Source organism: Urocitellus parryii, chromosome 7 (assembly GCF_045843805.1).
Source record: "Urocitellus parryii isolate mUroPar1 chromosome 7, mUroPar1.hap1, whole genome shotgun sequence".
Taxonomy (NCBI): Eukaryota; Metazoa; Chordata; class Mammalia; order Rodentia; family Sciuridae; genus Urocitellus; species Urocitellus parryii.
This window is the reverse complement of record NC_135537.1, coordinates 92,086,757-92,114,672: the sequence shown is the minus strand read 5'-3', so window position 1 is coordinate 92,114,672 and position 27,916 is coordinate 92,086,757. Positions and strand designations below refer to the sequence as shown.

Genomic DNA, 27,916 nt, shown 5'->3' with positions numbered 1-27,916 from the left:
ATGGAGGGGAGCCCCATCCCCGTGCTGACTGTGCCCACGGCGCCCTTCGAGGACCAGTGGCCTACCGGCGGCGGGGGACTGCGGCGACCCACTGGCCTCTTCGAGGGCCAGCGCAACTACCTGCCCAACTTCATCCAGAGCGTGATGTCATCCATTGACCTGCGGGACCGCCAAGGCTGCACCATGGTGGTGGGCAGCGACGGCAGATACTTCAGCAAGACGGCCACAGAGATCGTGGTGCAGATGGCCGCAGCCAATGGGGTGAGTGACTTGGATGCCCCTCGACTGACAGTACCTCAGCGGTGCTCTCTCCAGGGGTTCCCCAGGGTCTGCGGGTCCCCTTTTGTGAGCCCCGCCCCCACCTGGCCACTCTCCCTCCAGCCTCACACTACCACCTTGCACATCAGGAACACAGGCTCATCATCGGCCTGAAACAGCCCCAGACACCCATCGCCCTGAAAACCCTGAGGGATCTAGCTCTACTTTGAGCTTCACAGGCTCCTCAACCTGTGGCATGGTGCTCGTCTCTGCCCACATCCTGCACCTGCTTATTTTTCTTTTCGAAGTTCTCTTCTTCATCTCTTTTCATTTCACCTCAGCTATGGGTTTTAAATTGTTCCAACCCTGTTCACTACCCTCACAGACTTCTTTCCAAGGCTCCCAACATAGTCCCCCCACCACCCCGCACTGGGTCCTTTTTGCTTGCAATCATTCTCTTCACCCCTAAATCTTGACTGCCAAATTTAATGGAATTGTACACACACACACACACACACACACACACACACAGAGAGAGAGAAAGAGAGAGAGAGAGAGAGAAAGAGAGAGAGAGAGAGAGAGAGAGAGAGAGAATTTGAAGATTTGAACCCTTACATATTTGGCAAATGGACCCCAAAGGGTTTTTTTCTGTTTATTTGTTTGTTTTAGATCATTGGTTCTTCAACTTGGTTATTATTAGGGTAGGGATCAGGTGGATCAATTTGATGCTAGGACTCTCAGCTCCTGAAAGCTCATCTCTAAATGGTCTGAAATGAGATTTGGGGCGGTTTTCTTAAAGTAATTCCTGACTTCTCTCCAATATGCCTTTAGGGGCATATGACAACAATTCATATTTCTTACTCTTTTCAGTTTTCATCTCATTTCCTTTCCTGTCTCCTACGGCCTCTGCAGTCTTCTTTTGCTTTCTGAATTTTCCAATCGCAAGTTTTTCTGTTCTTTCCTCCTCATCCTGCAGTTAAAAGGATACTTTGACATACCCCCCTTCCCCCAAAACTCTGATTTTCTTCCTTCCAAATCTGGCAGCATCTCAAGGATAACTGTCTTAACTTCAGGGTCTCTGAACTATCTGTGGGAAACACGGGTTTTAAAAAGTAATCTGAGCCTTGTTAGTGCAACCAGACCCACATCTATAGAATTTTTCCTTGAGTGAAATTTCTTTTGAAAATGTATATATATGAGCGTGAACATATGTAAAAGTGAAACTAAATAATTATCTGTCATTTAGATTTTCTCATTCTTTCCCAGAATTCCTCTTTTTATATTTTCTTATTTCTTCTTATTTTTTTAATCTTTAGAGTTGTTCATGCTTCATGTTTGTCTACTTGAGTAGACAAACTTATCTCAGTGTTTCAGGAATAGGGAAAGATTAAAAAACAACAACAACACCAAAGCAATTAGGAATAACAGGGCCAGTGGTATTGGGATAGGTGATAGAATTGTGATATTTGGCAGATGCTGCTGCTGCAGATCTGAAGTTCATGTTTTTCCCTGGTTCTTCACCTAGGATTGGTGAAGGTTGGCTAGAGCTGGACAGAGGTTGACAAATGGTCTTTTACTCTTGTCTGACAAAGTTATTTCCATGGAATCATGGAGGATAATGAGCCTTGGGAGAGCTATGACAGTGTTCTATTCCTTCCTGGGCCAGTTCTTTCAAGGAGTGTGAGAAATACAGCCTGACCAATGTTTACTGTGGATCAGGATGTTTTTGAAGCCATATTTGTTCATTTGCATAAGCAAATTATATATTGTCCTTTGTTATTTCTTGGCCCACTTTATCATAAAGATTCTTTAACCTCTTAACATCAGTGGGTCTTCTCTGATCAACACATTTCTTAACATTAAAGATGGAGTTCACTTTAGGAGATAGGATATATTAATATGTGCTTAAAATTTAACCAAACAGTTGTTTTGAAGGCCAGAAGGACTAACTAAAATTCACAGAGAAGCACCAACTCTTAAATAATCTGAAAGTATTGCTTCTAAGAGGGGTAGATATGGGAGAAGGAATGGTAGATATTTTTCAGAATATCAAGTAACCCACTTTAGCCAATCTTTTCCTCATTTTGTTCACCTTCTTGGAGCTGAAGTAAAGTGAATAGTCAGAAGGTTGGCTTCAGGAGAAACATGTTCTAGAAGTTCTTAAAAATTATAAACAAAATTGGTCTTGTATGATAGAAATTAATGGGAGTGCACTTGTTTTGTGACTTGGTGTATTGAGTTAGACTTAGCCATGATGTACCTTGATTCCAAATAATTTGGCCTCTTTGGTTTCCTATTGGATATTTATAAACAGGACAGAAAAATAATGGAAAACTAGAATTTATTCTTCAAATTGGCAAATCTGACTGAATGGACCTCATTCTCTTTCTGAAAAGTTTTGGTTTTGACTGAAAAGTCAATTTTACAAAGAAATTGTCTATGAAAGACTGTAGTTGGTCTTTGATAATATAATTTCAGGAGGAGAACAGAAAGATGAAATTGACAAATGATAAACTACATCACTTATGTTTTAATATCTTAAAGTCTGACATAGATATATTTCAAACATGTATCTGCATTACTTGGGATTTTAAAAATTATTATTAAGTTATGAAAATGCCAAGGTTTGACAAAAGTTAGGAGACAAAATTAATGGCATCCATGAGTCCATGACCTAGGTTGTACACATTTTGCAACATTTGCATCATTCCTTATGATTTAAGTATTCTCAAGCATAAATAAAATGACAATTATGCCTAAATTCATCAATGTGGATCTTTAAAAAATATTTTTCTTTATATTTATAATATAATCCCACATGAAATAAAAATGTTTTCTTTATGCCATTTATTCCATGGCACACGTTCAGATTTCTTCAGATATTCTGAAACATCTTAGATGTTTTGAGTTTACTAAGCAAGGAAGACGCATTGCATTGGGTTATTTATTTCAAGATTCTTAGCCTAGAAAGTACTATTGTATGCATATTTTTATCTGATTATGGATATTGATTTGTTGAAGAACAAGGTCAGTTGTCATGTAGAATGTTTCCTCTTCTGTAATTTTCAGATTGCTTTCTATGGTGTCATTTAAATCTTCACTCTTCTCCCATTTTTCTTGTTAACTGTACATTAGTTCTAAAGGCTGGTCTTGGTCCATTTGGTCACAATATCAAAATACCACAAACTAGATAGCTTAAGAACCACAGAAATTTATTTTGCACAGGTCTAGGGGCAGGAAAATCCAAGGTCAAGGTGTGAGCTGGCATTTTTGGCGTCTGGTGAGAGTCTACCTACTGGTTCATAGAATGGTGCCTTCTTTCTGTGTCTTGATAGGACCAGCTAGCTTTCTGGTGTCTCTAGAAGGACATTAATTCTAATCATAAGGGATTACACTGCATGCTCATGACATAATCATCTCCTAAAGATCTTACCTTTTAATTCTATCACCTTGGGGGTTAAGACTTCAATATGTGAATTTTGAGGGGACATAGCATTTAGCCCTATTATAAGGCTTGCTTAGATTTAGGTTTCATTTTTAAAATAAGGCTATTTCATTATATTTTAATCATAATCTCTGGTTGTCCCAATATGAGTGATGCAACATGGGTGCAGATCTATGGTGGTTACTGCCTCTGTCCTACCTTATTTGTCCCTGAGTTGAGCCAGCAGCATGGGGTAAATTTAATGCCATGTATATATCCAGTTCCTAATCAACCTTTACCCAAGTGTTTCATTATTCACTAATGATCACCTCTTGAGTTGATTATTTCATTACGGGCTTCAAAATAGACTTTCTTTCTAAATAGTGGCTTTCTAATTCATTAATTCTGTTAGCTGATATTTTCTTATCAGTTGGACATTTTTTTCACAGTTGCACTATTTGGTCATCTTGACACATAGTTCTTTTGTTTATTTCTTTCTCTCTCCTCTTTTTAATTAGAATTTTTAGAGTAAGGATTTGGTGAAATAGCCACCTCCACAAATTTTATGGCAAATGAATTTTGTTTTGTGACATTTTTGCTTTCTTGAATACCATCATAGACACTTGGATTTTTCTATTTTCAATTTCAATTGATTAGTGAATAAATAAAAGATATTTTCACTTTTTTGGTAGTTTTTATATTGCTCTGTGAACTTATCTAAAAACTTTCAGAAGTATTTTAATTCCCCTTCAAGCACATAAACTAAAGCATACTATGTACAGTGAAAGAAAAATAACTTATGTACAAATAATTAATATCATTTATAAGTTAAATAAGTTACAAGCAAGATTTAGTCTGTAACTGATATTTTTTGGCAGTGTGGATTGAACCCAGGGATGCTTTTCTACTTGAGCTGTATTCCCAGCCCATTTAATTTTTGAGATAGGGTCTTACTAAGTTGCTTGAGGCCTAAGTTGCTTTGAACTTTGGATCCTCTTGCTTCAACTTCCTGAGTCTCTGGGATTATAGGTGTTTGCTACCATGCCCAGCAACCAGTTTTTGAATTTGTGCTGTATTTTCATCTACTTCAGACCCTCTTCAGTGGTTTAGATACTCTATGTATCAATTTATTCCAATCTCTTAAAGAGCTTAAGATCTAAGTGCAACACGAAGGCTACAAGAATGAATGTGCCCTTTTTTGGGTTGGTCCCTCTGAAGCTAAAAGCAATCACTCAATTTCTCCTTTGATTGAATCTTTGTTAGCAGTAAACTATCTTTAATGTTGGACAGATAATAGCACATCTGCCTCAAGATGTTTCTTACTTTTCCTAAAGTCTTCTCTCTCTGAAGATGACATTCTGTAACATTACTGTCCAACAGAACTTTCTCTGATGATGCAAATGTTCTATTATCTGCATGGTCCTACCCACTAGCCACCAAAGACTCTGAACACTTGAAGTACCTGGCATGACTAAAGAAGTGGGTTTTGCATTCACCTAATTTTAATAAAACAAGACAGAAATTTAAATAGCCACTAGTTAGTAGCTACTCTACCAGATAGCACAGCTCTGTAACTGAACATATAAAACTTGTTTGTATGCTTGTTTTAAAAACTGAAGGTAGACTGTTAAAATCAAAAGTAACCATAGGTTAAGTAAGGTAGATCACCAAACACTATCAACATACATTTGGCAAGTCCAAACCAGATTTCTTCATGTGGTAACTGCAGACTCTTTTGCCTTCAGCCTTGAAGGTAATAGGCATGGTAAAAAAGCCCTGTAGCAGCAGCCAGAGGGCTGGCCATTCTCTTGTTCTGCCATGCAAACTGGAGGACAGATGCTTTAACCTCTTGACATACCTAGAAACCACTTGTTTCTTCATCTATGAGTTTGGTATGACAGCATCGCTGAATTATTCAGGGAATCAAATGAAGCACTATAAGCAAAAGAACTTTGTAACATCTATAACACAATAAAGACAAAGGAGTATTGACAACTGAATATAACTCAGATAATTATGATTTGACTGTATGTATTGAATGAAGACTGAATGTGCTCTTTGGCAAACAACTGACAGTTCTGTTGCAAGGTTTAGCCAAAGAAAAATCTATTTTGTTGATGAGCCATGTACTGTACCGACCACATGATGGTCAGCAATGATAATAAAAGCTAACGGTGTAACTTACAGTTTAAGAACTTATCAATGTCAGTGAAATCTAGGGGTGAGAACAGAACCACAGTGGTATAAGGAAGGTGAAGTCAGATGGGGGACTTGGGAATGCCCTTCAGACAGATGCTTGCATGAGTTGTATTTGATTCAATTGGCCACGAAAAGCTAGTTGCTCCAAAGAATGAGAGTACTCTTGATTTGGCATTTACTGTACCCATCTAGGGTAAAATCTTGGTGTGGCTCCAAAGATAAGGGGCCCAGATTTAGAAATGAAGCAAAGAGGTGGTAGGTGGAAGTTGGGAGAGTAGAAGAGGGAAGCGAGAGAGGGAAACCTGTATTTCAACACCTAGGTCATTTTTCCTGGAATGGATCTAGAAATCTGGGATTGGGTTGCTGAAGACCTGTCTCTAGAAGGAAAAAAAAAAGAATTGGGTGGTGATTGTGCTGTATTTCTACTGGTGTTCACTACAGAATAGGAGGACATAATGAGCTACAATGTCTAGACATCAGAAAGGGCAGGTTTGTGATACTTTAGTAAACCCTAAAGAGTCTTCCATTTCTTTACTTTACTCCCCTTGCTGAACTGTTGTCCCTGAGCCATGGAACTAGATAATCTATATTGTGAACAACAGCAAACTTTAGGCAGCCCTTGACTTCATCGCTCTCCTGTTCAGACCAGTGCATTCTTGATACTTTTAGCTTTGAGTCTTCATTTACTCTTTTTATGGGGAAGTCAAAAGAGTGGGAGAGCTTTTGAGAACAGCTGGGCTCTCCCAGTTGCTGGGGTAGTTATTTTAAGCTTTGTTTAATGTGTTCAGAGACCCAGATGGCATTTTTAACTAAGCTGCTTTATTAAATCTTGTGATAAAACATAATGATGTTTATTGAAAAGGCAGATACACACCAGGAACATTATGTGTGAAACTTATCCTAAGATTTTTCTTCTTTCTTTCTTTCCTTTTTTTTAATAAAACATCTGTTCACTTTGGGCCCTTTGTGAACTCTGGAAGTTTGCTATTTCCTATACAGACTTGAGGATTAGAAGTTGGAACCCACTTTTGGAGAAGTCCAGGCATAGGTATTGGATTCATCAATTTTAATTATCATTTTTTGGGTCTTGCACATTCTTCTTTTTTTTAAATTTGTCTTAATTAGTTATACATGACAGTAGAATGCATTTTGACACATCATACATAAATGGAGTATAACTTCTCATTCTTTTGATTGTACATGATATAGAATTACCCTGCTCATACAATCATATATGCACATAGGGTAATAATTCCCCAATTATTTTACTATTAGTCCTACCACCAAACCCTTTCCCCTCCCTCACTCCCCTCTGTCTAATCCAAAGTGCCTCTGTTCTTTCCTAGCCCTGCCCCCATTATTATGAATTAGCATTTGCACATCAGAGAAAACATTAGGACTTTGGTTCTTAGAAACTGGCTTATTTCACTTAGCATGATATTTACTGGCAAATGTCATTTAAGGCTGAATAATATTCTCTCATTCATATATATATATATATATATATATATATATATATATATCAATCACATATTCTTTATCCATTCATCTGTTGAAGGACACCTTGGATGGTTCCATAGTTTAGTTATTGTGAATTGAGCTGCTATAAACATTGATGTGGCTGCATCACTGCAGTGTGCTGATTTTAAGTCCTTTGGATATAGACCGAGGAATGGGATAACTGGGATAAATGGTGATTCTATCCAAGTTTTCTGAGAAATCTCCGTGCTGCTTTCCAGAGTGGTTGCACCAATTTGCAGTTCCATCAGCATTGCACATTCTTCCGTGAAGAAACACTAGGTGTACTATGAACAAGATTATTTGGAACAAATAGGCAGGGAAAAATAGGTCTGAATGGACCAGGGATTTTAAAATTTTAAAACTAAAGGGAAGAAAGCTAGGGCTTCAGTGTCATGCAACACGATGAGTTAATTTGAAAGTACTCAAAGATTTTGCCAGTATACTTCTGCTGCTTACACTTGCATAGCCAAAGGGAAAGTTTTAGGTCCTTTTATCTGATTTAACTCAGATTATGAATAAGAGGGTATCTAGAACATATACAAAATTTGTTGAAATGAAAATCTACATTCTCTGAGTCTTTAAATGTCTTTTATTTATATATATTTTTTAGTGAGACCATTCAGTAATGATATCATGAATAATGTCTATATTTATATGAAGAGAATATTTTCAGGAACATTCAACCTCCAAAGAAGTTCTGTTTCTTGGCCTGAAGTCATGGATGTTTTTGACTTTTCCTTCCCTTTCTAATTCTGTACTAAAAAGTTATTTTGCACAAATATAATATTTAATTATTGCCTTTGTATTATTTTCCTCTAATAAGAGTGGTTTTTAACTAGGAGCATCTAATTTTGCATTTAGAGATCTCTAAAAGAAAGAAAAAAATATGAAACCAGAGGACCACAGTTGATTCTATATGACAAAAGATTTCACAAAACAGTGGAACGAGATTTTACAACAAATGGCTTTTTTCTACAATACATAAAGACCTCTACCAAATAAATAAGAAAATTCAAACAATTCATACAAATGTCAACAACAAACAGATGAAAAGTTGATCAACCTCATTAATTACCAGATAACTATAAATAAAACAGACCATTTTTTTAATTGAAAATACCCAGAATTGGTATGGTTATTGGAAAATTGTATTTGTAACACCATTCATGAAAGTTAAAAAGATACAACTTTTTGATAAGGCAACTTGACAGTACGTATCTAAATTAATAGAGTACTTGTCCAACAACTGGGGATCTCTTATCTAAGAATCTATCCTGTAGATTGTCTAGTACAAATATGCAAATCTATATAAACAAGCCAACTGCAGCATTTGGCTAAGAAAAAAAAAACAGAAACAATCTAGATGTTCACTAGTGGAGAGCAGATAAATAATTGACACAGTCACACAATGAATACCATTAAAATCTATAAACAAAGGAATTAGATTTGTATGTGATATGAGAAAGATGTGAATGATAGCTTGTTAGGCAACACAAATGAAAGCATTAAGTAGAATGTGGTGTGTAGCATGATCCCATTTTTGTGTATATAACATAGGCATGGAAAATAGTGTTGGAAGAACATACTCCAAGCAGTCAACTGTGATTGTGTGTGTGTGTATGGTGGCGGGGTAGGGTCGGGGAGGTCTTGGAAAGAGAATCATTTTCCTTATTGTTTCAAACACTTGACTGAAATATTCATGTAGATGCATAACTTATTCATAATTAAACAAACCAATGAGAAATGATAAGATAGCATGGTGGTATTAGCCTATAGTCCTAGCTACTGAGAAGTTTGAGGCAGGAGGATCCCAGAGTCCATGAGTTGGAGACCAGCCAGGATCACATTGTGAGACCTTATCTTTCAGGGTTTGTTTGCCCATTTAAAAAAATTAGGGAAATAATACTGGCCCCAATATTTTCCACAGTTGTTGGGAGGATTAAATGAAGTAGTGGATTATTAAGAATTATTTTTATAGATCTACATAACACAATCATTACCAAAATATCTTATTCTGATTAAAATAAAAGAAGGACGTGTGTGTTTTTCAGTCTTAGTAGCTTTTCTAGCCAGGAGGCGCCTTTCACGGTGGTGATCACAGTTGCTTTGGTGCAGCTTCCTCTGGACACTTGGTATTTCTCCGTGTTGTTGGCAAAGGCTGGGGTGCCAACTGCTGGAAGCATGATCCCCGGCCCCTGTGCGCACATGCACACTCATACCCACCCTCCTGTGGCCCTTGAGGTAGAAGCAGCTGCTGCCATGCAGACATTAACTTCTCTAAATGGAGGGCTTTAGCATGGTGTGTGCCTGATCTCCTGGGATGACTGAGCCAAGTCCATGGGTGCTTTTGCACCTTAAACCTTTCTGAGGCCCTGGCCCCTCCCCCCCCCAGGCCTGCCCCTGCCCCTTACTGAAGCCAGATCTTAATCTGCTCATTTCTTGAGGATTTCCAGTCCTAATGGACTGGGCCATGTGAGAGATTACTGAGAGGAAGAGGCTGCGCAGAGGCTCAGAGACTCCATGCTAATCTGCTGAGTGGTCTGAAAATGCACACCTGTGGGAGCTCACTTGGCTTTCAAGCGTTTTGTCAGGATGTTTGTCAGGGGGCCTGTTGCTGCAGCCCTGCTGAGTGTTTGGTTAGGAGGCATAATCTTTTTTTGGACAGGATCTCTCAAATGTAAAGTGACAGATGCAAATTAGAAGACTCCACTTGGCAGTCATAAATAACAGTAAACTGTTGAATCTTGCTGAGTTGTAAATCTATGATTGCCAAAGGTCTGTAGGTCACTGGAACTTAGTATAAGGGGTGGGGGCATTTAACAAATGGGCAGCTCTTATTTCCTGACCAGACAGAAGCTGGTCTGTTGGGATTTATTTACAAATCTATATAAATGTATTTTAATTGGATATGACCATTACTCAGAAAAACATACTGTTCTAAAGAGTTTTAAAAAAAATGCACATATATGCCCTACCTATAATGTTCATGTACGCATTCTTCCTTCGAGGGTGCTAAAGGTCCTGAGGTTCTGTTGTTGCTTTGGGTGTGCATATGTGTATGCCCAAAATATTATCTTATATACGTATATAATTTCCATCATTTGTAAAGGTGGTATTTAGTTTATCAAGTAGCATATGTGTATGCACAGGACTCTGGCTTCCCTCCCCAGGCCCCACAAAGCTATATTTTCTTCCCTGGATATATTTAAAAAGAGACTAGAGCAGAGTCCCAAGTGTCTGAAATGTTTGAAGACTACATAGAACTGATAAGGCTCCCTAATTATCTTTGCTTCTAGAATATAAAACAGAAATCATGCCGAGTTGGATGAAGCAAGAGCAATATACTATAAACAGTGTAAGTCTGACAATTCTAGGCAGGGATCTGTTTTGCAAAAGCAGCTTTGTGCAGTGAGCTCAATGGCACTGAAAAGTTAGCAGGCCTTGTACATACAAATGCCAGTCAGAGGCATAGATGGGGACAATGAAGAAGGTTCTGGTCAGGAAGAGTATTCGGATATGGGCCTCTCACTCCCTCCCTGCCATGGAATATGACCCAGAAAACCAATAATATTGAGAAATGTCATACTTACCTTTTCCTTTCTTAAAAAGTGACTTATTATTTTAAAATATTTATTTTTTGATTGTAGTTGGACACAATACCTTTATTTTACTTGTTTATTTTTATGTGGTGCTGAGGGTCGAACCCAGGGCCTCGAACATGCTACATGAGTGCTCTACCACTGAGCCACAACCCAAGCCCCCCAAAAGTGACTTATTTAAAGCTAAAAAAGAATCAAAGGGGAATCTTATCTAAAAGAATTCACACATGAAAACAATTCAGCTTTTATTAGTGTCATGTTACTGGGCCTCAGCAACTTTTTAGCAGGTTTGGTGGCTTAAAGAAGAAAGACAACTGTAGTTATACAGTGATTTGCTGGTTAATTATTGGCAAATGACATCCAGTTTAATTTATAACATAGTGTAAAGTTAGTCCTCAAACACTTTCTAGTTTTACACATAAATATTTGAGGAAGAAGAACACTTTTATATTGATAAATCAATGATAGAAAATATCAGTTGGAAGATTATATAGTCATTAAAATCATGTCACAGAAGAATATTCAGTGACACAGGAAGACATGAGTGAAGGGCTAGACATATTAAGTGTACAATGTAGGCTACACAATAACCTTTTCTATAAAATATACAAATAAATAAATGGAACAGATGGATACCAAGGCACATAGACAAAGGTTATACAGAGAGGTGATAACGGTGGACATCTTTATGTGGTAGGATTGGTTTTTATTTTCTTCTTGCTTATGTGTACTTTATAAATGTTCAAGCATGAACACACATACACTTAGTTAATAATAGCATTCCAAGTTAATAAAACAACAATTGCTATGAACAAACCATACCAGCAAAGAAGGCAAGGAAAAGGTACTAGGAAATTATTGGGTGCTGGACACTGTGAACTGGACTTGGCTATGTTACTACCTTTCACCCTGCATCAAGTGATCTTTTAGGGCTTTAAGACAACAAAATGGAGATACAGAGGACTTTAGGATCATGTCCATCATCATATAGGCAGGAGGTAGCAACATCAGGTTTTATCCTTTTCCATTGGATACCATCTTGCCTCAGGGCACTTAGCTCTGCTTTCCTGACCAGGCAAACACAAGGAACATTTGCATTTCTTATCCTGGGGTCCCACTGGAGTTATTGTCTCATGAAATAGCAGCCAACAAAGCCTTTTTCTTGTTTTACTGAGTCAGGCCCTCTACCTTAATAAGGCAAAGATTTCACAGAATTTTCCAAGCACTGAATTATTTATTTACTAGGATGGACAGAGCTTCCAATTTTTACTTTATTTTTCAGCTGAGCAAAATTAGATTTCCTCATCTTTTAATGAAATCTTCAGACCTGGGGTGGACTGATCGAGGAACAGAACTGGGCCAGACTTGTAAATATCTGTCAGTTTCTACACTTGTTCAGTTATTGGGAATCACATGTGAAATCCATGTTGGTTTGGTTCAAATGAACTCTGAGCCCTCCCTCCAGCCCCTGAGTGCTTTTAAAGACTTCCAGGGCTACAGGAAGCTGAGGGTGAGCTCTGTTGCTCTCATCTGTTCTCCATGTAAGAAAGCATATAACAGCACAATCATCCATGTGCAAATGGAGAAGTCCCTTGGTGTTTGGATAACCACATCCGTGCCTGGTCTTGAGTCTGTTATTTCTCAAAATTCTACTTTGCCATCTTCCACTTGTCCATGTACAACAATCTTTGAGGATGGCATCCCTATGGGACAGTTGGGACTGAGAGAGTGAAGCCCTGCCATCCATGGCAGCTTGGTTTGGGACTTCCATTCGGTGTTTGGGTTTTAAATTGAGACTACAGGAAACAGGCATCTCACGTATCTGGCTCTCCATAGCACTTCGTAGGTGGACATGGTGGTGCCTGTGTGGTCTCGTGGAACACTATCTGTGAACCATCAAGACTGTTTCTGTTTATTGTTCTCTTCACTCTCCCAGATTCACTGTGGGATACGATCTCATTACGGGGACATGATTCCATTAGAGGGATATGACCCGGTAAACCAATGATACTAAGGAATGTCATACTTACCTTTTCCTTTTTTAAAAAAGAGTGACTTATTTAAAGCTAAAAGGGCCATCTTGTGTAAGAGAATTCACACATGAAAACAATCCAGCTTTTACGGGTGTCATGTTACTGGGGAAGGACAACAGAGAGTTGAAATTGTGGGTTTTTTTCTGAGGTGTTAGACTGAGGTGTTAGCAAGAGGATTTCAATTGTAAATCTCTGCTCTCTAGGACTTTAATTTGAACAAATTGAAAATTGAACTCTTACTAAATTTAATTTAGAAGAGTAGTTGTCAACGTTCTGAAAAAAGGGAGTCAACAGAAATAAAATAATTTTTTTAAAATTAGGGGCTGGGAATGTGGTTCAGTGGCAGAGTGCTTGCCTCACTTGTGTGAGGCACTGGGTTTGATCCTCAGCACCACATGAAAATAAATAAACAAAATAAAAATATTGTGTCCATCTACAACTAAAAAAATATTTTTTAAAAAAATTAGCTATATGTAGTACATGATATAAAGGAATAATTTCATTTTGCTTGGGAGAAAGCTTTCAGATCTTGTTTTCTCTTTCTCAGACACTGGGCTTTGGCATGTGGCTGGGCAAACTGATTCCCTCAGGACCTGCCATGCCCCTACACTGGAAGAGAAAATTATTTTAGTAGATGATATTTGAGGACTATGGGAGGCACTGGCATCAGGTTAGAAGAATAGATCATAAAGAACTGTATGAGGAAAATGGTGGTAACCAAATACTACCTTCTACTGTGTCCTCCTTCCCTGAACATTTAAAGTCATGACAGGTTAGGAGCAAGTTCAGGCTTTCTGTGGATCTGGAAGGCATGTGTGATGCATATGTGTCTGCAGGGTCCATGTCAAAGTGTTGGGGTGTCTATCTGTGGTATCTAAACTTGTATACTTCTTATATATGTAAGTGACAGGGAGATTAGGGACCACCTTACTCCCTTTTCAAGTGGGAAGTGAAGGAAATGTTCTTCAGTGGCAGTGACGTCCCTCCAGGTGAGCACCCCTTCTGCAGGGCTGGCTGGGGTTGCCCATCTTCCAGCCAAATCCAGACCCTGTGTTGTGGCAGGTGCAGCCAGGCGACAGCAGAATGCCATTGTTGGCTGTCTCTGGGCTGTGGTCTGGGATCACTCAGGAATAAAAGTCAAATGCTGCCTGTTTCATTGCTGTAAACAAAACCAAAACAGGTTATATAAGTAGACCAACTTTTCCTTGAAAGGTAGCAGTCTGCTACTTTGACAGAGCATAGCATTTCTAGGACTTTTTCAGAAACTGAAATGGTAGTTAGAGAATCTACTACCTCAAAAATAATTTTTTAATTGTGGGGGCTGTGGGGTTTGTGAAAAGAGTAGCATCATCTGTGTTATGTTCAATTTTACAAAGAGTTTTTCTTTACAGAGTCTCATGTTAAGTGAATTTTCACTACCTTATCCCTTCTTGACCACCTCTGAGGTTTTTCTTGAGCCCCAAGGAAGAGAAATGGTTCTTGCTTGGTCAGGGGTAGAACGAAGAGTCATATCAAGGCCTTTTACTTCAAATTGAGTGATTTGTATTTAAACAGCAAGGACTCCAAAAATTCTGTGTCCTTTATTAATTACTAAATCTTGAAAACTATGCTTTTTCTCATGATATTTATCTTGGACTGATTGGGAGAAGGAAGATTGACACAAGAGGAGACCTAGACACACACAGGAGAATATGATGTGAAGACAGAGGCAGAGAGAGGAGTGATGTGGCTGAGAAGCCATCAGTGCATGGAGATAACAGAGATTGAAAGAAGCCAAGAGGACCCTCCCCTGGAGCCTTCAGAAGATGTGTGGCTCTGCTGATATCTTAATTTTGGACTCAGTCTTCAAAACTTCAATGGATTATTTCTGTTATCTTACCCACCAAGTTTATGGCAATCAGTTATGACAATCTTAGGAAATGAATACAGATTTGGGGTTAGATTACAGATTTTTTATTAATTTCCTAGGGCGACCATAACAAATTACCATTACTTGGTGTCTCACAAGAACAGAAATTTATGCTGTCACAGCTCTGGGGACCATAAGTTGAAATGAAGGTGTTGGCAGGGCCACATTCCCTGAGGTTCCAGGGGAGAATCTGTATCATGGCTTTTCTATCTTCTGGTGGCAATCAGCATTCCTTGGCTTCCCAGGTTTGTGGCCACGTCACTTCAGTCTCTGCCTCTGTCTTGACATCCTCCGCGTCTTTGTGTCTTCACTTCTCTCAGTCTATCCTAGTTACTACAAAATGCCATCTATTCTACTGGTCCATATCAGTTAACCTACAACCTGGTAGCTGGTGAAAACTGGGAGTTAGTTTTTGATTCCTTTGATCATCGCTTGGTACTAGTTATTGGTTTTTGTTTAAGAAATTACTACAAAACTTAGTGGCTTCTAACAGTAATATGTATTTTGGTTGGGGTGGGGGAAGTACTGGGATTTGAATCCCTAAACACTTTACCACTGAGCTACATCCCCAGCCATTTTTATTTTATTTTTTTTATTTTGAGACAGGATCTCTCTAAGTTGCTGAGGGTCTTGCTAAATTGCTGAAGCTTGCCTTGAACTTGTGACCCTCCTGTGTTGCCTCTTGAGTCACTGGGATTACAGGTGAACGTCAATGTGCCTGGCTGCAACACATATTTATTCTCTTTCAGTTTCAATGAGAAAGGAAATAAGTTGATTTGTCTTGGGGATGCTCAAGAGGTCATAGTCTAGTGTTGGTAAGGTTTCTGTCATATGAAGAATTGATGGGGCCTACAAGGTCATCTACAAGATGCCCCAGTGGTATAGATGGCAAGTTGGTGTCAGCTGTAGGTGGGAGCCTGGGTCCCTCTCCACAGAATCTTCTCCACCGGGCTCTTTGAGTGCTTCATGACATGATGGGTGGCCTCTTCCAGAGTGAGCAGTCCAAGAGAGCAAGGGGAAGTGTCAATATCACCTGTGGTGTCACCTTGGAAGCAATAAAGTTATCAGCTCTTACAGTATTACACTGATCATCCAGGGAATGTGCAGAGGCCTGAATGCCAGAGGACAAGGACCACAGGGGCCATGTTGGAGGCTCTTCTTTCCCATATTCCATTCTAATATATATATATATATATATATATATATATATATATATATATATCTGGAAATATTGACCCTAGGATAGCTTTGCTGTTGAGCTAGAAGATATAGATTACTGTGGCTTATAGGCTACATCAGTACTCCTCAAATGAATTATCTGGGAGAAGAGGAGGGATCTTGTTGAACTACAGATTTCTTCTTTAGTAGGTCTTGGATGGGCCTTGAGGTGCTGCATTTCTATCAGTCTTGCTGGTGGTGCTTACCCTGCAGGTCCTGCATGTCACAGTGGGGCTGCTCACCAAGCCTGGTAGAACATTGGAATTACCTGTGGAGCTTTAAAAACAACTAATATCTGGATCTTACTCCAAGAGACTGTGATTTAATTAATCTGGAATTCAATCTGAGTACTTTTTTTTAAGCTTCAAAATGATTCTGTTTTGAAAAAAAACTTTGAGAACCACTGGACTGGGTTTCTGAGCCCTGTTTTTAAAAAAAAGTGTAGTGAATAATGCTCTTCAGATCTGTGCTTCTGATCTTTTAAAAAGCCAGTCTTGTAGTTCTAGAAGTAGTCTGACTACACCCATGGATGACTTCCAGGTCTCTACTTAGTGTGACTTGATAATTTCTTCTGGGTCCCCAGCACATGTTGTCACATAGTGGCAGAAATAGAATCCCTACCTTCAGGAGAGTGGTTTCCCTGATGTATACAGTTAAAATATGCATGCTGAGGATATGGGTGCTGTCATCTAGGGCCCGTGCTGTGTGAGCTTGCTCAGAGGCCCAGGAAGCAGGGGAAGGGAGTAAATACTCATTTTCTTTGTCCTTGTAATTTATAGCATGTTCATGTGCATAGCTTCTGAGTCAGGAACAAACTAAGAACTTTTATGGTTCCAGTGAATCCCTTAGTTATCAAAAGCAGATGTTTCAAACTACTAAGCTCAATGAGCCATATCCAATTTATAGGCTAACAATGGATTACTAGGTTTGAGTGTCCCAAATAGTCTAGGAGACTCTGGACAATGCCAAAAGTTCTCTCTACCCCTGACCCTCCCCAACCTAAAGCCCATTCCTAAAACCCAGTTCCTTTGGCTAAGGAATTGATTGTATGTTAACAGAGTCTTGGACACTTTCTTATTGAATGCCTTCAATTCCATGCAACTTGGATTGATTTTTTTTTTCTTTTTTATGAATGGTTTAGATTGGACGACTGATTATTGGCCAGAATGGCATCTTATCAACTCCTGCAGTTTCCTGCATTATCAGGAAGATCAAGGCGGCTGGTGGGATCATTCTAACAGCTAGTCACTGTCCTGGAGGACCAGGGGGAGAGTTTGGAGTGAAGTTTAATGTTGCCAATGGAGGTATGTGATTCAGAATATTCCACAAGCATGACTTTTTTTCCTTTTCTATTATCATAGTTTTACCAGGACCCTCTGATGGTAGATGAGCAAGGCAGAGAGGAATTGGCTCAAGAAAATCTAGTGAGGTGCCCAATATGGTGAAATAAGGAAGTGACATATTGGGCTCTTGAACCCATTTGGTTGGTTGCCTGCCTCCTGCACTGTTTAGCACAGTGAAATAGCAGATAGTTGATGCTTATCTGATAATGGAAGGCCTTTGGATTTTAATGTTGGAATACACTCTGAATGTCATCTAGACTGTTCCTTTCATTTTCCAGATGTAATTGTAGTCCTGAGAGGCTGTGTTGCCATGGAAGGTCATACTGTTCCTCAGGGACAGACAAATGATTTTAAACCTAAGTTCTAGGCTTTAACATTTAATTCTTCATGTTCACATGTATTGGCATCATTCATGAAACTACCTTCCTAATGGCATAGAGAGATTTAATTGGCTTTTACTATAGTATTGTGTGTTATGCAGATAAATCTAGTGGGTAAAAAACCAATTGTCTGCAGCATTAATAGGCACAGGGAAATAAGACATATTTGGAATGATGTGTCTTTTAAAATATATTTAGAGGTAGGACCATTCTAAGCATGTTTTTAAGTGGAGGAGAAATGGAAACCATGAAAAAATGCCAATGTTTTGAACACTTACAGTGGGCCAGTAACCATGCTTAGCACTTTTCATGTTGTTCCATTGAATTCCCATAACAAACTGATGAAGTAACTGGGGAATTGAAAGATTAAAAAGTCCTTGACCAATAGCACAGAGTAAGTTGTGGAGTTAGTTTAAAACCTAGACTCTAGGTAGGCAGAGGACTTATGAAGAAGGTGGCAAAAATGGGTACAGATGTAGCTTTAAAGGGTGCAGAATTAGTTGGCCTAACAAATTATGAAAAAAAGGCTTATTGCCAAGATAAGTGGGCAAGAACAGAGAAGGAACTTGGGATAAATGATGATATTTTGTAAAAATATTCTCGGAAATTTGTTGAGGAGTCTTAAGAAGTTGTGAGGATCCTGGTAAGCAGTCTCATACTTCCAGAAACCCAGTTTGTGTAACTTCACAACTTCCTATAATGCCTGGGAGTCTGGGAAGGGTAGCAGGGGCAGATGATGGTGGTGTGCCAAGACTGGCAAAAGGCATCAAGGGAACGGCCGAGCATCAAGATGGCAAGTATGGTGACAAGTGTCTGAGCTAACATCAGATTCTCAGAATTCAAATGAAGCCTCCGTGATATGACCTTCACTAAGTCATGCCATCTTTTCCAATTTCTGAGTGTCCATTTGGAAAATGAGGGTAATCATTCTTCCTCTGCTTTTTTGAGTGCTAAATTCCATATAAAGTATGAAATGTGTTCTATGTAAGTCTCCATACTTGCTGCCTTGAGCTCTGATGCTTATAAAGGCAGGGCTCAAATGGTGGACCACAGAGTTCCCTCTGGATCAAGAGTCCAGTAAAACTAGAATTGGCTGAAGGCCTGAGATTGATCAAGTGACAACAGCCTTCAGTGTAGGAGTGAGGAAAGGGTCAGGAGTCAGGTGAACAGATGATAAAGAATTTGTGGACTGAAGAGGTTTAAAATTGATATTTCACAAGAAGGATTTTAAGAGACAAAAAAAAAAAAACAGTTAAGTTATGCCTGTGTCCAGCAGTGATAAAAATAAAGTGAAGAGGAAAGTCATTGGAGTAGACAGTGTTAAGGGACTTGGAAGTTGCCAAGGAGTTCAGAAGTTGTTGGTGAATGATGAGATTTTCAACATGGATGGTTGAGTGGCATCACAGACAATCATGTAGCCTGCTAGAACTATTGTGTTTTGATATTAAAGCTCAGAGACTTCTTAAAATTGATAGACACAACCAGAGATCATGATGTGATACTGCAGGCAAAGAGGGTGCAGGGGCATATTCATACATCTGGCAAATATAAAATATGCAAGGACTACTTACTTTTTAAGTTTGTGAAAGGTAAAAAATAATAAAGAATGAAGGAGAAGGGCAATATTTATTTATTTGAGGTTTTCACTTTTTCTATTCAAGGAGGTAATTGTTGGTGCAATCTATGAGGCTGTCCATTGCCATGCCTTTTTATGGACATTTTTTAGGAGATAGTAATGAGGCTGTACTCAAAGGCAGCATTGTCCAAAATAAATATATTATGAATTACATATATAATTTTAAATTTTCTAGTAGCCACATTAAAAAGTATAAAATAGAATAAGTGAAATTAATAGTATGTTTTATTTAATGTGCTATATGATAAATATTATTTCAACTTGTTATAAATATAAACTTATGAATGCAAACTATTATGTTTTAAAAATCCATTTATTCATTCATTCATTTATTATGTGGTGCTGAGGATTGAACCCAGTGCCTCACATTTGCTAGGCAAGTGCTCTACCACTGAGCCACAACTCCAGCCTGAGTTCTTAAATTTTTGATGTGCATTTTGTAAATGCAGCACATCTCAGTTTGATGAGCCACACTTCAAGTGCTCAATAGCCAAATATGGCTAGTGGTTGTTGTATTGGACAGCACAGCTCGAAGGATTGACATAAAAAAACAAAGTAAGAAATAATTTCTGTTTAGTAGAAAATCATAATAAGTTACTTGGTAAGTAATAATTTTCATATATAAAATGATTTCTTTTATATATTAGATATTTCAATGTGCTTTTTTTTATTCCCAGCCCTCTTGCAAAAAATACCTTTAGAGGCTTACATTAAGATATGTAGGGCTGAGGTTGTAGCTCAGTGGTAGAGCACTTTCCTAGCAAGTATGAGGCACTGGGTTCGATACTCAGCACCATATAAAAATAAATAAATAAAATAAAAGTATTGTGCTAATCTATAACTAAAAATTATTTTAAAAGATATGAATATTAAAAATAAGAAAATCAAGGGGAGAACAACTATTGATCCCATGTATGATGCATTTAAGGTCTTTAACTCCTTAATTGTCTACTGGACCTGCTGAGGTGTGACTAGAAAGTGTGACTTGGGGAAAAAGATTTACCTGGTTAAGCTCATACATCAACTAGGCAGGAGAGCTGAGAGAAATCAGATTTTCTTTCTCTAGGTGGACTTGCAAAGCTGTGGTTTGAATCTGGGATCCCTCACTTGTGTCAAATGCATATCCTGTTTATGTCTCATATCCTGAATAAAGCTGATTACATAACTGGGTCTCCCTAGCAGGTGTGAAACTATTTTTAGAGCAGATGTATCATTGCCTAGAAGTGGATTAAAACAAACAAACATGCGGGTTATTGGTCTGTATAGAGCAGGTGAGGCTGACCAAATTCCCTCTATTGTGAATGCATGCAGGATAAGAAACACTCAGGATAATTGAACTGTGAATGATTGTTCATTGTTTAGAGACCACATGAATCTTTCACCATCTTGGTGGAGGATGATAATATTTTTCTGATTGAAATTCCTGAGACTTAAAAAAAATGGGTTTTGGATGTTCAAATTATAGGTCCTGCACCAGATGTTGTCTCAGACAAAATCTATCAGATCAGCAAAACAATTGAGGAGTATGCCATATGTCCTGATCTTCAAATTGACCTGTCTCGACTAGGAAGACAAGAATTTGACTTGGAGAACAAATTTAAACCATTTAGAGGTAATATAGAGATTACATATATTTTAAAGAAGTCAGAAAAGCCCCATGGATGGGAGTGCCTTCCAAGCAGGGTTCATACTTTATAGAGTTTAGGTGTTGCATGGGTAGAATGGGGCTCTCCTAGTTGGTGATCAGTGGTTCTGTAGGTGAGTGGACTCATGAAAATTATTGAAGTATCAATCTAAAAGGTGACTATGAATAAACATGTGGAAAATGTATGTAGTATGGAGAGACATGATCAGCCAACATATCCAGAATTGGATGCTTTGAAAAATCACTTCCCGAATTCTTTTGTTTTATATGTAGGAAAAGTTCTATAGTTGACTTCATCATGTCATTCCTGGAAAAGATGATGACTTGCTAAAAGTTACCTTTGGATTTCTAAGCAATTAGGGAAAAGGTGCTAGAATGTCTTAGATACTTAAGAAGAGAACAAACAAGTCAATGGGGTCATTAAATTTCCTATGAGAGCCACAAATTTCTTTTGCAAGCCAGAATCATGCTGTTCAGCCTAATTTAATGCACAATTACTGATCACCTACTCTATAACAAGCATAGTTAGGAGATTTTACAAAGAAATTCACTAATTCCCAAATGTATTTATGCAAGTGGTTTAAGAATTCAAGAATCATAATGAAATTAATAAATAATGTATAACAGAGTGAATCAATGAATAAATGAATAAAACTTCTGAAGTACTCCAAACAAAACCCATTATTTAATTAATTTTGAACCATATATCAACATTAATACCATGTGTGTATATTATTTTCTGCTTCTATATTGACCTATTGCTTTTTCCCAGAAAGCATTTAAATAGCACCAGAACTAACATGTTTATTCTTTTAGTGACCCTACAAGATTGAATACAGTTTGTGTTAAGATGCTATCTTTGTATGTCATTTAACTTGGCTGAAAAGATAAAATTATTAGTTCATGCTCTCTCGATATTTTAGAGACAGAGAAAAGTTTAAAATGGATGGTCCAGGGGGCTATTGTGTTGGGCCAATGTTATAAAATGTTTCTTAAAAATTTTTGAGTCAATGGTTTGCTCAGCTAGTGAACAGACATTTATTGAAACATTGTGATATGCACTGTAAGCAACAGTTCCTGTTTTTATTAATCTAGTTAGGAGTAAGTACATGGACAGGTGTACACACACATGGAATGTCTAGACAACTGAGGACAAGGGATATGTTATACTAAACAAAATGGTTTGAATATGCTTGACTACATATGTTTGGAAGGACTGGACTATCAGATGACGGAGAAGTATTGGGTATTGCCATTGGGAGGAAGTTTATTTATTTATTTTTGGTATTGTCACAATGTTTATTATAGTTGTCCAAGAGTCCCAAGTCTTTGGTGAGCTCAGATTTGAGCTCATTGCTGCAGACATATTGTGAGTTGGATGACTTTTCTAAAGTGCTGTTGCTAATAGAGTGTGTGTGAAGGATTCCCTGGCTCCAAGAGCATTTGGAGATAATCTTTTGAAATCATTTGTGCACGACATTCTTGCTGTTTCAAGCATTGAAGGCTTGAGTTAATTGGAAGCAAATTAGCCTTTGGAGTATCACCTTAATGTGTCAAGAGCATGAACTATCAGATATAAACTGAATTTTCAAGAACTGCTGGTTTCCTTGTTTTCCTATTTCTGTTTGGTACTATGTGTTAGCTGTTGTAAATACCAAATGCCTTTAGAAAAGTGGTTTAAGAATTAAATAATCAGAGTGAAATTGCCAAAAATACCATCCTATTTTATTGAGTGAGTAAAACTTCTGAAATACACAGGGTATAACATTTTATTTTATAGATAAATTTTTATTTTGGCAAAATAGATATAACATAAAATTTACATAGCATACAATTTGACCATATTAGCCATTTTAGGTATATAGTTCATGGAGATTAATGTTTAATTGTTTTCTAGATTAATATCCTCCTCATTTCAAAAGATAATAAAAAGATGTCTTGTTCCTTAAAGTATTACATTAAATTTGAATGGACAAACATACTTTGATATAAATGTAAAGGAAAGAATTTTTAGGTGTGTATTTGACCATATGAAGGGAAAATTTTACATCATATGTTAAAATCTTATCCATTAAATATTGTATCTGATTGTCCTGAAAATTATTGAAGGTGGATTGGTAACATCTCCAGTACAGATTTACGCATTTCAGGGCTCCCAAGTGGTATGTATTTGAAAAAATAGAAAAGCAATATATCTGTGTTTTATATTTTAACTACAAATTTAAAAAGCAAGACTCTTGGGTAAAATTTTAGTTCCTCAAGAGTCAGGTATTTATTGCTTTTACAAAGTATTTTATGATAATTATATGCTGATGCTGAGTGTGGAAAATACGGTGCATTCTGGGTTTTTCAGATGTTAAATAAGTGGAAAAGACTTGTTCTGAATTCCTGGTCATTGGATGGTGCCAGACACTGGAAAGCATTTGTGTTTAATGAGGACTTTCAGATATTTGTCATTTACCTGAAAAATCAGCTACTAGATTGGGTACAAAAAACATTTCCTGCAAACTCAGGAATATAACTGTCATAATTAATTCTGCACTTGAATCTGATAGGTACAAAAGCATTTGGAAAATAGGGGTCATTACTGAGGTCACTTTGTTATTTGTTTCACAACAGCTGAGTCATTCTTTGGCTAACCCCCATAGGAAAGGCAATTGGATATGCCAAGATGCCTGTTAACAATGATACATGTGCATTTTGAGGAAGAGAGATGGTGTCAAGATGGTGAGGGTACTGGTGACAGAGTACATTTTTATCTTAAATTATTCTTGTGGTTAATTTTTCACTTGTAAAGAAGAATTTATAATTTGATATTATTTTTACCCATTGATCATCTGAAAAGTTTGTAGCATCTTGAGTATACCTCAATTTGTGATTTTATCTACAAAAGGACCCTGTAATTTCCAGGTAACACATGGGGTTATTGTGTTAGGTCAGAACTGTGATCAGAAGTTCATGCAATTAGGATAGTCACAGTCTTTACACTTCTAAGTCTTTTTCCTGGATATGGTCATTGACACCCCGCTTTGTTTCTCTGATGTCAGTGGAGATTGTGGACCCTGTGGATATCTATCTCAACCTCCTTCGGACCATCTTTGACTTTAATGCCATTAAGAGTTTGCTGACTGGGCCAGGCCAACTGAAGATCCGCGTTGATGCAATGCATGGAGGTGAGCTAGTGGTTTTCTACAAAGTAGTGATTGAGAAATGTTAAGCAGACTTCTTCAAATGTTGGATTTCTGAGATTTTGAGGAAGTTGGATTCACCAGTAATCACACAACTTGTCTATGTTCAGGTATTTGGAAGGTTCTGGAAAACTTAAGTTCTCTAATTTCTTTTTTTCAGCATAACATGAAAACAAAAGTTGAATAAATGAGTTTAAGGCTATGTCTGTGAGAGTGTGGAGTGGATTAAGACTGTATTTATTTACATGTTTGTGATCAAAGCACATGCTGTAATTTAAATAATCAAATAATTCTAAGTTTGTTATGAAAAAAAATCTTCACCTTATTCTTTTCTCAATTTCCTACTTTCAGGAGTCAACACTTTTCAATTCTTGTATTTTTTTTTTTTTTTTTGTATTTATCTACCCTGTCACTAAATGTGAATACACGGCTTCTGGTGACTTTTCAGTGTTGAGCATCTCTGACTTCATACCACGTTAAGTTCCCTTTGTGTGCCTATGCAGTCATCTCCCCACCCCCAGCCCCTGGATACCAGTTCTTTGCTTTCTACCTCTATTGTTTTTTCCTTTTCCAGAAAGCCATAGAAATGGAAGCATAAAGTTTGTAGACTTTTACTTCAGTTTTCTGTCATTCAGCATAATGTTTTTGAGATGCAGGTGTGGTGTTGAATATATCAGTATTTGCTTCTCGTTATCGCACAGTAGTATTCCATTGTATTGGTGTACCACAGTTTGTTTATCCATTCTCTGGTTGATGGAAATGAGGCTTTTACCCCCAGTTTTTGACTATTCTAAGTAACACTGTTATGAATATTTACAAACAAATCTGTATGAGAACATATATTTCCATTTGTCTTAGGTAAGCTCCTAGGAGTGAGATTGCTGAGTCTGATGATAAGTGTATGTCTAAATATGTAAGAAACTATCAAACATTTCCCCAAAGTAGATGTACCATTTATATCACATTGGGTGCCTGAGTGCTCCAGTTTCTCTCCATCCTTGCTTGGTATTGTCGGTCTTTTCGATCTCAGCCATTCTACTCTATCTTGTTCATCTCTACTAGAATATGATTGATATATTTTTAAAAGTTTTCTTCTCTCTGTATAATTTCTCTTTACTCTTTGTTGGTTTCACACTTATGTTAATTGTGTTCCTCAAAATTTTGGTGGTTTTTGGCTGGGAGCTCTGAGCCCACTGAGAGTTGGATCCTCCATGGGCTTTAGTCTAAGAGATTCTGTTTGGGCTGCTTTGTTCTTTCTTTTGAGCTGATTATATTCCCCCAAAAAAAGATCTTCTAAGTTTTTGCCTTAGCTTTATGTGACTTAGAGAAATGAGGTCCTTTTTCCAAAGAGTTTGAACAATATTTATGGATTTGAGCTCATTACCAGACTTATGCCATGTCCATCTCTGAATCAATTACTCTAGCTGAGGACAGAGGACATTAATCAGGTAGACCTAGGTCACCTCCTTAGCCTTGGGTGCAGTGGGATTTAGCTGTACTCAAACTATATGGATTAAGATGGAGAAGAAAGTGTTTTACCAGAAGAAACCCCCAAATGCTGCTACTAAAGGAAGAGAAATGGGCACTAGGCAGTCAAAATTAAAACAATGATAAAAATAAAAAATGTTTACTGTCTAAGGACTATACTATGTTGGTGGCAAATATATGAAAATGATAATTTACATAGATCTCACCTAACAGGATTACACAGGAGTACTCAAATGTGCCTGATGTGCTACTGCAGGCTTTGTTCCCTTCCATGTGGGTGGAACTCTCCCACCCATGTCAAATATATGTTCTTCTTCAAGTTTCCCCAGGAATTCTGCTTCTTCCTGGAAGCCTTACCTGTGCTCATGGCTCCTCTTAAACCATTGGATCTAATTATTTTATAAATGTGTTTTGAATGGCACCTCTTTTATTTTTACCACTCCAGTCTCTCATCTGTAGCTTTGACTCATCCCATGATTAGATTAAGAGGTCAGGAATGTACAAACTACGTGTTTTGCTTCTATCTCTTCAATACCTAACACAGGAGTTCTATATTAGGCATTCCATTCCAGGGAACAGGGAAATATTATTCCTTAGCACGTATTTTGCAAAATGTGCTTAGTTTTATATGCTACATGAGTGGTTTACAGTGTTCACACATTTGGCAATGTTCAAAGATTGCACAGGCAAAGAACACTGTAGAACCCATTAGTGCTTTTGCATATATTTGGCAATTTATATTAAGTAATACATGAAAAACAGCAGGTAATGAATCATTTTTATGTGGTTGATTTCTTTCAGGCAACATATTGGAAAAATTTGGGGAGAAAAACTTTGTTTAGTGGGATTATCGACTACATTTTCTATATGCCTAACATAGTCACTGGCACATAATTGCTCAATAAATGTAATAAATGTGAATATTATTTTCTGCTGTGTCTTGGAAAACCCTGTAAAATTTATCTTTCTATTCTTCGTGATTAAGTGGGCTTGCTTGTTCTTACCAGAATAAAATACCAAGGGGAAAGGATTCTGCAGATAATTCACATCATTGTATGTCTCATTTTTCCTTTTTTTTTTTTTTTTTTTAGTTATGGGACCATATGTGAGAAAAGTTCTGTGTGATGAGCTGGGGGCCCCAGCCAATTCTGCAATAAACTGTGTTCCCCTGGAAGACTTTGGAGGGCAGCATCCTGACCCAAATCTGACATATGCAACAACCGTTTTGGAAGCCATGAAAGGAGGAGAATATGGATTTGGAGCTGTGTTTGATGCCGATGGGGTAAGTATGAAAGTTTTATGTCTGATGACTCTTTTACCATGTTTTGAGCCAAGCATTGAAAACCAGAGAATTAATGAACACATCTGGAGCTGACATGCGCAGGGCATGTGGACCCTAACTGGCTATGCATCTGTTCTCTTCTTTAATGGCTAAATATTGCAATTAAATAGTCACTACTTTTTTTAGTTTCAGATGAACATGTGTTATAAAGAAGCTATTTCTTTTAAAAATATTCATATAATAAATCTTTATTTATAGCTGGTTTTATTGAAAACACCCTGTTAGGAACCAGCTATTCAGCAATAAGCTCTGCTCTCCATTCTGTTTGGAAGAAGCTGGAATTAAAGCTATGGAAGCTACTGAAGCATGAAGTAGTCATGCACATCTCAACAGGTGGAACACATTGCTCATTGTGTCAGGATTCTAGGCCCTTTATGTTCAGGGATTTATAAGGATTCCCATGCTCTCTTTGGCCTCATTCAAATGGTTTTAGGTTGTTTAAATGTAAGATGACAGTAAAGTGGCTTGGGATGATTATGGGAATGATCTGCTTGCAGCAGATGCTTCTGTCTGATAATTTTCACACATTCCTTCCCACAGGACCGTTACATGATCCTATGCCAAAATGGCTTCTTTGTGAGTCCTTCTGACTCCCTGGCTATCATTGCTGCCAACCTCTCTTGCATTCCATATTTCCATCAGACAGGAGTTCGAGGGTTTGGGAGAAGTATGCCAACCAGCACTGCCCTAGAAAGGTAAGTAAGAATGCCACTGTTAAAAAACTTTTTGATAG

The 27,916-nt window shown here is 37.8% G+C and overlaps 1 protein-coding gene across 1 annotated transcript; it reads left to right on the top strand.

Moving 5' to 3' along the window:
• Positions 1-27,882, top strand: LOC144255945 (phosphoglucomutase-like protein 5). The gene is made up of 6 exons (XM_077801089.1): positions 1-261; positions 17,303-17,465; positions 20,986-21,132; positions 24,213-24,338; positions 26,933-27,123; positions 27,724-27,882. Exons 1-6 carry the CDS (start codon positions 1-3, stop codon positions 27,880-27,882), a joined length of 1,047 nt encoding a protein of 348 aa, XP_077657215.1.
• Positions 27,883-27,916: the final 34 nt, after the last annotated feature.

Coding starts and splice junctions, on each gene's coding strand:
- LOC144255945 (XM_077801089.1), top strand. CDS start 1: ATGGAGGGGAGCCCCATCCCCGTGCTGACTGTGCCCACGGCGCCCTTC. Junction 262..17,302: donor AGATGGCCGCAGCCAATGGG/GTGAGTGACTTG, acceptor TGAATGGTTTAG/ATTGGACGACTGATTATTGG. Junction 24,339..26,932: donor CGTTGATGCAATGCATGGAG/GTGAGCTAGTGG, acceptor TTTTTTTTTTAG/TTATGGGACCATATGTGAGA.